Source organism: Meles meles, chromosome 18, assembly GCF_922984935.1.
Source record: "Meles meles chromosome 18, mMelMel3.1 paternal haplotype, whole genome shotgun sequence".
In the NCBI taxonomy this organism is placed as follows: Eukaryota; Metazoa; Chordata; class Mammalia; order Carnivora; family Mustelidae; genus Meles; species Meles meles.
Window position 1 is genome coordinate 42,102,224 of NC_060083.1, and position 11,134 is coordinate 42,113,357.

Here is an 11,134-nt window from a genome sequence, read left to right on the forward strand (position 1 = left end):
TCCAATATAGCCTCCCAGAGCACCAATCCTTTGGCCAGAAGCTCCATAGCAGAGCTCTCCCTAGTCAAATGAGCCTAACCGCCAAGGTCCCCAAGGCCTTCCCATTCTGATGCACACCTTCTCATTCAGGTGTGACTCGAGGTGAGGCCTCCCTGTCCCTGTCCTCTTGTCACCCACCCAGCTGTCCTCTGTCCCCCTTCACCCTGCTCCAGGACTTTCCCACTTCTCCAGCCCTGGAAGCCACAGGCCCCTCACTCTCACCTTGGCCCAGGGGCCACTCAGGTATACTGCCTGTGGAGTGCCTTTCCTGTGCCCCTTTTGACTTTCAGGCCCTCCTTATTTACCCTCTCAAGGCACTGCCAAACTGCTCTTTGCCACTCCCCAGCACACCCCACCGGGAAGAGGGGTCCAGCCCAAGCCAGGGCTGCCAGAGATGCCCACAACCCTGTGTCATGACCTGGCCTCTGGCTGTTTCCCTGATAAGCATATACGTCAACAAACACAGTGGGATTTGAACCAGGCCTGGGGTTGGGAGAAGTGGCCAGGACTCCGTATAAGCCAAGCCAGCTCCTATAAGCCAAGTTGTGCTCTCCTGCTTCCCTCTGGGTGACTCTAGGGTACAACATCGTGCCCTTGACCCCATTTTCAGGAGACTTCTCTGGTCTCTTGCTTCCTACTGCCAAGGACCCAGCAAGCTGGGGCTAGGAGTGGAAAAGTGGCTGGAGGGGGTGGGGCAGGGGGCGTGCTCCTGGCTGTTCCAGGTCTGAGCGTGACCAGCAGAGAAGACAGCCAACACAAATAGAGCCCCAGGAAGACGCACTCTTCTGGACACGTCTACACATGCTCCCTCTGGGAGCACCGGAGAAGCGTTTCCGTGCTCTCCCGTAGGCCTGCAGAGATACCGAGGGCCTGTACACATAAACAGGGACACTAACCCACAGGGCCAGCTCCTCCTTCTCCCCCTCCAGAGACACACACAGACACCTCTGCAAAGAGAGAAGCTCACACCTCAGAAATGAGCACACGCACCTCTCCCCCCAGCTCTGTTCCCGAATGCATCGACCCCACACACGTGACAGCACGTGTACTGATACAGGCAGCCCCCAACTCTGTCCCCCTGGGCTGGCTCGGCTCCCCCCACCCACTTTAGGTCTGGGGAGAAAAGGCTGGAGACGCGTGACCCAGGGTACATCAGGGCAGGAACACATTCCCTCTCCCCCGCCCCCCAGGACCACAACCTCATCCCCCTCTTCTGCATGGGCTAGAGCTGTGGATACAGCCCCTCCACCCCCCTACCCCACCAGCAAGCTGCCACACGCCAGCCCATCACCTTGACAGCCTCTGACATCCTCCCCCACACCCACACCCTCCCCCAGCACACAGCCTTCCCACACCCTGCCACTCACACCCGCATCTTTGACACTCTGGCACACTTACTCACATAGACTCACACACACTCATGCCTCACGACCCCCCACCCCTACACACACAAGCTCCCTAGCTACAGGCACCACAGGGCCCCAGCACTTATACACTCCCTGGCATGATGACTGACACGTGTCCTCCCACACACACCCGCTCTTTCACACTCTTTGGCTCTCTAGGACACCCCCATTCACAGCGTGACATGCTGGTGGTAGTTTCTCCAGGACCTCCCAGGCCTCCTCGCGAAACTCCGAGGACCCAGGCCACGAAGGGGTTAAAGCCAGAGTCCTGTCTCCCCGCTGCCCCTCTTCTCCCCCCCCAACGGGCCCCCCCCCGCCCCGCCCCGCCCCGGCATCCCCCCCCATTATCCTCCCCTCTGGACTCCATCAATAATGCAGCTTCAAGTTCTCGGGAGACGGCAGGGGGCCCCCAGCCCGCTCCCCAGGTCCTGGCTGACACTCTGCACCCCCCTCCCGGCCCGCGGAGAACACGGTTCTCGGCGCTCATTGGCCACTTCCCGCTGGGCCCTCCCACCCAGCCCCCGGGCGCCAGTCCCAGGCGGAGGGGACGGGCCGGGGACCCCCAACGCTGGGGCCAGAGGGTAAGACCTGGAGGGACGGAGCAAGGTTGAGACAGAGGCGCAGGCAGAGGAAGGGAGGGAGAGAGAGGAAGGCGGAGACACCCACGGAGACCCTCGGGGAGAGCGAGGAAAGGAGGGAGAGGCGAGACTCGGGGAGAGGGGCAGAGACCCGGAGCGGGCGAGCCGGGAGCCCAGGCTGCAGGCGCCCGGGGACCAGCGCGGCCGGCGCGGCGGGCGAGCCCGAGAGCCGAGAGTCGGGGGCGCTCGGAGCCGGCGCGACCCCCTCCCGCTCGCGCGCCCTCCCCTCTCAGCGCGCGGTATTTTTATCTGAGCGTGAGCCGCTCGCCTCCCCCTCGCCGCGCACAGCCAGCGCTCGCCGCCGCGCCCGGAGCAGCGCGGGGAAGCCGAGTCGGGACCGCAGCCCGGGACCCTGAGACCCCCAGCCCCGCCGGCCACTCCGCCCGCCATGGACCCCAAGGACCGCAAGAAGATCCAGTTCTCGGTGCCTGCGCCCCCCAGCCAGCTAGACCCCCGCCAGGTGGAGATGGTAAGGGGACCCGGCCCCACCCCCGGCAGCGCCCCCCAACACACCCCGAGCTCCTCTGGCGGTGGGGCGCTGCCGGGGCCGGACCGGCCTGGGGGTGGTGGGCGACGGGAGCGGCTCGGGCCGTCTCGGACACGCGGGGGCGCGGGGCAGCGCGTGAAGTTCGCTGAGGACTCCGGCAACTTTTTCCCCGGGCCGCGAGCGTTGGGGGGCCTGGCCGTTCCGGGCCAACCCCGGGCGGGGAGACTGTGCTCTGGATCCTGCACGGTGTCCTCCTGACCGAGGCTGCCCCCGGGACCGCGGCGCCTTGGCCCCAGCCGGAGTCGATCGGAAGTGAGACGCGTGATGCCCTGACCCACGGTACAGAACGGGCCTCCGCCTTGCGGGTCCTGGGCTCTGCCGCCTCTCTGGTCCCACCGTGTGTGCCTGGGCCGGGCCGCCAGAGCCTTCTGACCTCCTTCTGCTGTCGGGCCCTACCCAGTGCCTCAACATGGTGTTGGGGGGCACCAGTCATGCAGAAGCCAGACCCCTTCACAGAGTACTGAGTTCTCTGGAGAGCCTTCCTGGGGGTCGAGAGCCTGCAGCAGTGGTGGGAGTGGACAGAGGGAGAGGAGAAGAGGGCCTCCCCCCCCCCCCCGAAAAAGTAGTGTGTTCACTTGTTGCTGAGCTGCGACTGACACCCAGCAGAGCAGTGAGAGTGGAGCCAAGTCATTTTAGGGGGAGAGGGGAGGCCATAGGGGGACGGGGAGGGCTGGGTCCTGGGTCTAAGCAGCTTTGGATCTGGAGGGCAGTTTGGAGAGCTGGGCAGGGGGGGTGGTGGCAGTTTCAGCTTCATTCACCTGGTTCTCTTTGTGCATTTCCCTGGAGCTCGGAGAGGACCTAATTAACTGACAGTTGGTCTGATTGCCAAGCTGGGGGGGGGCAGGTACTAGGAGTGCTCAGTGCCCCCCCCCCACCGCACCCTCTCACTGTTCAGCTTGCCTCACGTATCAAGGAGGACAACTTTTTGTTCTTTTATGAGCACTGGGCCAAGAGTGAAAGACACTGCTAGAGAGACCCAGACGCAGCCTTCCAGGGACGCCTCCCCGACCCGGTGGGTCTGGGGCTCAGGCCCACACCTGAGCCTCAGTGTGGGGTTGCAGGTGTCTGCCTTGTCCAGACTCAGCCTCCCTCTGTGGCGGGATCTGGTTTCTTTGGAGCCCTTGAGCTGACCTTAGGTGGGTGGGGACAGGTAGGTGCCACGGCCCACAGGGCATCTCCCACAGCCAGCTTCTGGTTCCTGAGGACTGACATCTGGAAAAGCAGAAGAGGACAGGCCTCCTTGAAAGTGAGGGTGGAAAGGGAGATGCCCATTCAGGAGCAACCATGGAGTGGGACAGGCATGGACTAGGAGTCAGCGATGGGCTTTTCTTCTTTCTCTGCCACTGCAAGCTGGGTGGCCTTGAGCTCTTAGCTCTTGGAGCCCTGGGTTTTCACCTCTAAAATGAGGGGGTTGGGTGAACGCTAGAGTTCCTCTCAGCTCTGACAGTCTTTGATTCAAAGGCACCCTGGGGATTTCAAAGCACTGTTCTCTGCAGCCTGTGGAGGGGGGGTGCAGGTGTTTGTCCTGCTCCCCTCCCCCTGGCCCCACCTCTTTCTCCATCTCCTTAGATCCGGCGCAGGAGGCCAACCCCTGCTATGCTGTTCCGGCTCTCAGAGCACTCCTCGCCAGGTGGGCCCTTCCCGGCTGCCCCAGCCCTCGCCCCACCCTAGCTCTGATACCTTCTCAGGGCCCTTGCCAAAGTCCCAAGAGTAGGAGACGGAGCAGAAGATGAGGGGGAGGGGGTGAGGTCTGGGAGCCCAACTCTGCCGGGTTCATTTATTGCCCAGGCACCTTCCAACTCCCAGAAGGAAAGGGCACACTTTCCCTTTCCCCAGAGCTTGAGCCTTTGGGGAAAGTAATTCAGATTCTCTTTCTCTCTTCCCTTTCTTCCCCGTCTTCTCTCTTCTTCCCTTGGTTCATTCGTGGCCTCCCTCAGAGGAGGAGGCCTCCCCTCACCAGGTGAGTTTCCAGGGGCCCCTGGGGGCCCTTTGTGGTGGGCTGGACAGGGTTCCTCCCAACTAACACAGGGTGCCTCCCAGAGGACACATTAGCATATCCACTGGCACCTTGGTAAGAGGGCCTGGTGCCAGGGTCCCACTGGTACAGACTTCCGAGCCCTTGTCTCTCCTCTGCTCAGACTCGGGCTGGGCCTCCAGAACCCTGGATTCTGCCCTGAGCCAGGCCACAACTTATGGAAGACACCCCCCCCCCCCAAAAGCAACAGGGCAGCCTGGCTGGACCAGAGCAGTTGTGGGTGGCCTGGGCTGCTAGGGTGGGGTAGAATGGAGGAAGAGTGAAGGGAGGGGGCCTCTGGTGAGCCTGTTTAACCTGGCACTTACCCCAGCAGAGAGCCTCAGGAGAGGGGCACCACCTCAAGTCGAAGAGACCCAACCCATGTGCCTACACCCCCCCCTCGCTGAAAGGTACTGTCCCCCCCCATCCGTCAGTCAGGTTGGCTCCTTCACCCCGGAACCAGGCTGACACCGGGGGAGGGAGGTGAAACGTTGAGCTTTTGTCCATGGGGAGAGATCGTCTTGTACCCCAACCACTACTTAGGGACCAGATCTTTCTTAACTCGGCCTTGTAAAGAAGGGGCTCAGGGGCTGAAAGGGGTGGCTGAGGGCCTCCAAATCAGGTTGTGGGGTTGAAAGCAAAGAGGGGACTGGCCTAAAATAACAAATATCATCAACGTAAAGAGATACAGCTCTCTACCTCCTCTTTGCAAATGTGTGCCAGACCACCTGTCAGGGCCCCCCTCGTTCCCCCCACCCTGGATCTCCACCCCCAGCCATGACCTTTTCCAGGTGCAGCCCTTGCTCCCCTCTCTCACTGGAAGAACATTTGCAAGGTCAGCAGACTGGTTCCTTCTTGGTCCTGCTTCTCCTTTCTATATTAAAACACAAGTCATTCCTAGAGCACACACTTAGAAAACACCTAGTGTGTGCCAGGCCTCACAGGTGGGCACTGGGCAAAATGGAAGGAGTCAGATTTGACCCTCGCCCTCCTGGGGCCTTTTGCCTCAAAGGGTGGTGGGCGAGTGACAGAGGAGAGGAAGGTTAAGCCTGGATTTGAAGGATGACTTGGGATTCAACAGGCAGTCAAGGCGTGGAAAGGCATTCTAGGAAGAGGAAAGGAAATGTGCACAGGGGAGGCGGTGTGAAATCGCAGGGAGTCTTTAGAGTCTGTCTGGAGACTTGGCTTCTCATGGGGAATCTGGGGAATCCTACACCTGGAGGAGAGGGCTTGGAGCTGGGGGCCTGGGAAAGGTCTCTTCCTAACTTAGCCAAAGAACGCCTTCCCACCCCCATCTCAGCTCTGGCCTGAGGCTCTTCCTGCCTGGCCAGCCCCCTCCTTCCACAGAGGGAGGAGACCGGAAGGGTGTGCTGGGAGCTCCCTCTGGGGTGGGTTTAATGAGTTCCCAGCACCAGCCAAGGTCAACAGGTGCACCTGTCAGCCTACCTGTCTTCCTGCCTGCCAGGGTTAGGAGCAGAGAAGAGAGGGTGGGAGAAGGGAGAAGGGCAAGGGCATTCTCTCTTCCCCCTAGGACAGAAAGAGGAAGGGACAGCATGTGGGTAGTGGGTACAGCACCAGGAAGGACTTCCCACCTGAGCGATGGGGGGGAAGGCCAGCCCCTGAAGGAGGGATGAAGGAGGTGGTGGCATCTTCTCAGGAGAGAAAAGAAGGTCTCTCTCTCCTCCCTACTCTGGGCTGGGGAGGGCTGAGTGGATGTGAGGGGTGAGAACTGTGCCTTGGACTCTTGGCCATGAGCATGGGGCAGAAGGCTGGGGTGAAGAGGATAGGGCCCATGGACTTCCCGAGTACCCTGCAAGGGCTAGAAATGGGCTCCCCCTCATTGCTCCTTTGGGCCACCCCTTAGCAGGGTCTGCGTTGGGAGAAGCAGGGCATTCTGGGGGCTGTGCTGGAGACCGTCTAGCTTTGAAAGGGGAGCTTGGCTTGGGCCCCGGACTTGAAGTCCAGGGCCCCAGAAATGGGGACAGACAGAGAAGACGACAGCTGAGGGCGAGGGAGAGACCTCAGAGAGCCCCGAGAGGCACAAGGGGAGGCGAGGTGCGAGGGAGGCTCACGGGGCGCCAGCACGGGCTCTGCATACCTATTGTCACTGTGGCTCAGGAACTAAACTCTCCTCCCCCGACTGGGGGAGAGGGTGGTTGCTGGAGCAGCCACCACCTCTCCGCCCTTCCCCCCAACCCTCAGAGGACCCTTCTGTACCTGGAGGGCCCTATTTTGCAGGCTTTAGCCCCTTTCCAGGCAAGGGAAAGCTCCTGGCAGGGTTGGGGGTTTGTAAGGGGAGAAGCCGAAGGTTTCCAGGGGAGGGTGGACAACACCGCGTCTTGGCTTGAGGGGGACTCTCCAAGGCCAGGCTCTCACTTGGCTCAAGGTGATGCTCTGCCGAGTCCCCAAGGCCAGGGCAGGGCGATCTATTGCATTTTTATTGCCTGGGTAGTTTGCCCAGAGCCCGCGGGAGGCACTGGGCTGGGAGCCTGGGGCAGGGCGGGGCAGCTGGCCCACACAATGCGCCCTCTGTGCCTGTCCCAAGTTGGCAGGAGTGCGGGGCCCTGTTCATTGCACCGGAGGTTTCCAGCCTGGCCCTCCCGCTTGGGGCTTTCTGAGGGGAGGGGCTGCCTGCCGCCCAAGAAGGAGCTGTAGCAACACCAGCCCCTAGCTTGTCAGCATCCTGCCTGTGAGCTGTGAGGTCTGCTACCCGAGGGCTCTGAAGTCTCCCCCACCCCGTACCCCTGCTGCCTCTGCCCCAGCCACTCCTCACAGCATCCCCTCAACCCCTGCCAGTCCCCCAGAATCCCCCAGCCCTGGCCCCTTTCTCCTAAGCCCCTGGGCCTTTACATCTTTTGGAAACTTCTCCTCAGCTGCCCACACTGTTCCTTTCCTATCCCAGCAGGCCTTGGTGGTGTTGGGGGGGTGGGTGGTGTTTGCTGCTTTCTAGGTCACCACAGAGGGAGCTGGAAGCTTGGGGATGTGGGTCAAGATTGTGGGGGCTGCGTCTGAGCGCGCCACATCCCCAGGCACCAACTTGACTGGCTGTAGACTGTTCTGTCCTCAGTCTCCGAACTGTTCCCAGCTCAGCACCTGGGGCAGAGATGTGTGGAGTGGCACCTCTGACAGGGGCAGTGCCAGGAGGTGGGGACCAAGCCCAGCAGGATCAGGGTAGGCAATGAGCCCTAGGCAGTCTGGACCCTCCACTAGAAACTGAGAGGGACAAAGCCCACAGGTCCCGGGCCCACGGGTCCTGGGCCTTCCGACCGGGGCTGTAACTAGTGGACACTGTCTCCAGTACCGGGTCCTTGGAGAAGCAAGCACCCCAGCCACGGAATGTTAAGCTGCTGCTCTACCTGCCTGGTCTTGTCTGGCTTGGCACCCTGTGGTTCTGGGGGGGTCCCCTGGTGCCAGCCTCCAAGGAGGTCTGCCTCACAGGACAGCGTAGGAGCCAAACGCAATTAAGGGTCTACCCCCTGCTGCTTCTGTCCTGGTCTGGCCACCAGCAAGACTGACCTGTGACCTTTAGCTTTTGAACTAGACCCCTGAGCGAGTTAGCCATGCACCAGGCCTCGTGCCTCTCCAGCGCCACGGGCCGCTGGTCGGCCTGGCTCACCCCTGCCTTCCCCGGGCCCCATGTGCCAGCCGTGCAGCGCATTGCTGAGTCGCACCTGCAGTCCATCAGCAACCTGGGCGAGAACCAGGCCTCCGAGGAGGAAGATGAGCTGGGGGAGCTGCGGGAGCTGGGCTACCCAAGAGAGGAAGACGAGGAGGAGGAGGACGACGACGATGAAGAGGAGGAGGAGGAGGAGGACAGCCAGGCTGAAATCCTGAAGAGTAGCAGGGCGCCTGGTAAGCTGAGGGGGTGGGGAAGCCTGGTGGGGTCCTCCCTGAGTGTCCTGGGGCACCCCTCCCAGTTCACAGCTTTTCACACATGTAAACCGCCATCGCACGGCGAGGGCCTCCCCATCCTCCCACCCACAAGGTGCCCTACCAGATACCTGGGCTGCTCCCATCCTGACCCAGTCCCTCTCCTGATCAAGTCGTCCCCAGTAATTCCTCTCTTCCATGAGGATTACGGCAAGGCCACATGAGGTTTGAGGCTAGACCCGAGAAAAGACTTCCCATCCATGGCCGCGAGGGGCTACCGGAGATGCAGGGAGAGAAAACTAAGAGAATCCAATGTCCCCACTTCCTGCATTTTTAAACGTAGGATGTGGTTTCCGCTGGGAGGCAAAGAGCAGGTTCCTAAGTCCTCCCCAGGAGGCTGTTTCTCCCCCTTTTATTTCCTGGGCTGGGGTGAGGGGGCTGGGGGTGGTGAGAGGGTGCCCTCTAGTGTCTAGATGAAGAATCTGGGATTCAAGAACAACCTAGACTTCTGCGTTTCAACTCCCAACTGCTGGGCAAGAGAGGGGTCCAGAAGGGACCTAAGACCTACACAAAAGACCTCAGAGCTAGAGGCCCCAGACCCAGATATCTCCACTGAGGGTCCCAAGGCCCAGAGAAGTCCTAGACAGAAAGATCTCTGCCCCTCCCATAGCTGTGTTTTCCATGCTTAGTTGTGGAAAGCTGTGCCCTATCTATCCCTCCTGGTGCATGTTAAACTTTCTGGTCCCATTAATTATGGGAATGAGAAACAGTCGACCACCCCTGCTTGCAGTGTCCAGCCCTTGCACCCAAACAAAATGGCTTGGAGCTCCTCTGCATCTCTGGCAGTGGGGGATCCACACTGGAGCAAAAGCTTCAGGTAGAAGTTGAGTGAACTCCCCTGTGAGACCCTTAGGACAGGTCGAGAGGAAGGAAGCAAGAGGAGACACTTCCCTCTGGAAAAGCAGCAGGGCAGAGGGTCAAATGACAAGATTACCAAGGAGAGATATTGATCACCACCACTCCCGGAATGCCGGTTTGTTCTGGTCAGCATATTAACTATCCTCTTATTTAAGATAATCTATGCAATTTCCTTCTCACCGTCCCCTTCAGAGAGATAGTAACTGACTTATCGAACTCACATAGCTAGTCACTGGGACAGCATTCTTGGTCCAGCGTTCTCTCCATCATACCATGATGCCCTCAGAAGGCTTAGCCTCAGCCACCAGACAGGCTCAGCTCACGCTCCAGGAGGGCTGCTGAACGGATACTTAAGAGTCTGTGTTTTTATCCCTTCATTCCCATTCCCAGCTGGGCAGAAGACAGCTTGTGGCCAGGGTCTGGAAGGACCCTGGGAGCGCCCACCTCCTCTGGATGAGCCCCAGAAAGATGGAAGCTCCATGGAACAAGTGGAAGACCTGGCACTAAATGGTGAGGCTTGGTGGTGGCGGATGGGGAGGCGGGGCTGGAATTTTTTGTGGGCGTGGCCAAGCCCTGACTCCCTCCGCTTGCCTAGCAGAGCCTGGGGAGGAGCCACAGCGCCCCGCCCACCCTGAGCCTGGCACATAAGCTACCGTCCTCGCGTCGCTCAGAAGGAAGTGGAGGGGGCATTGATGTTCTCCAGAAACCCGCTCTGTCCCCACCCTATTCTGTATCCTTAACCCTCACTCGCTAGGGCTGTGGCTTCTGAGTTCTAGAAGACTTAAGGCTGGTCTGTGTTTGCTTGTTTGCCCACCTTTGGCTGATGCCCAGAGTCCCTGGGCACTTGCTGCCTGATGCCTACCCCTGCCAGTCATTCCCCCATTTACCCAGAGGGAGGCGGGATGTGAGAGAGTTTGCAGTGGATAATCCAGTAAGGGTGGGGGGCAAAGGTTTATCCTTCACAATTCTACTCCCCAGACCCTTCTCCTGGGCACAGGAAACCCACAGGGCAGGACCCTAAGATCTGGGGAAAGAGGGTACTGAGAACCTGTAGGTGCCCTTAGACCCTTCTCCATCCCCTCTCCTATGGGGGATTTCAAGTTACCACCCCTCTCTGGCTTCTACCAGGGCCCAGGATTCAGGCATCCTTCTCCTCAACCTCAACATTTTGGAAATCTTCCCTTTATCACCCCTGATCCCCAGCCTGGGTGCCTGGAAGATGGACTAGCAGAGGCTGCTTTGTTGCGTTTTGTTTGTGCTTTGATGCCAGGAATGCCGCCTAGTATATGTCCTTAGGGGGGCGCACGGTGGGGAAGCCAGGTTCTCCTTGTCCTCCAGTGCTCTGTCCCCTTCCCCTCGTCCCTGACTCCAGGCCTGAACCACTCCTGTGCCGTAATAAATAAATCTTTGTAAATAACCGTGCTGAGACTTCTCTTTCAGGGAAAAGGAGAGGGAGGAGGGGGAAACGGGTTCCCCTATGTGGAAGACCTGGTGGGTAGCCACTTCGACCCTAGTGTCCGGTCCTCTAGTCTGGATCTTTCCTGCAGACAAGTTCAGAGCACTCTTTGGAAGGACCACAGAAGTACCCTAGCATCCTGCTAGGGGTGGCTGAACGAGGCAGGGAGGGAAAAGAACTTTCAAGAGTAATTGGGTTTCTCCAAAGGGACCTGTCCGCCAGTCCCAAAAGCCTCCCCTCGGTTAG

The 11,134-nt window shown here is 60.0% G+C and overlaps 1 protein-coding gene across 4 annotated transcripts; it reads left to right on the plus strand.

The window, feature by feature from the left end:
- Window positions 1-1,890: 1,890 nt before the first annotated feature.
- PPP1R1B (protein phosphatase 1 regulatory inhibitor subunit 1B) lies at window positions 1,891-10,850 on the plus strand. 4 transcript variants are annotated; one of them, XM_045986075.1, is made up of 8 exons: window positions 1,891-2,026; window positions 2,372-2,552; window positions 4,200-4,260; window positions 4,568-4,590; window positions 4,976-5,054; window positions 8,290-8,496; window positions 9,823-9,942; window positions 10,031-10,850. In XM_045986075.1, exons 2-8 carry the CDS (start codon window positions 2,472-2,474, stop codon window positions 10,078-10,080), a joined length of 621 nt encoding a protein of 206 aa, XP_045842031.1. In that variant the 5' UTR covers window positions 1,891-2,026; window positions 2,372-2,471; the 3' UTR covers window positions 10,081-10,850. The 4 variants fall into 4 exon arrangements, with proteins under 4 accessions (XP_045842031.1, XP_045842032.1, XP_045842033.1 ...); XM_045986076.1 differs by having other exon boundaries at window positions 4,979-5,054; XM_045986077.1 differs by lacking the exons at window positions 1,891-2,026; window positions 2,372-2,552 and adding an exon at window positions 2,598-2,909.
- Window positions 10,851-11,134: the final 284 nt, after the last annotated feature.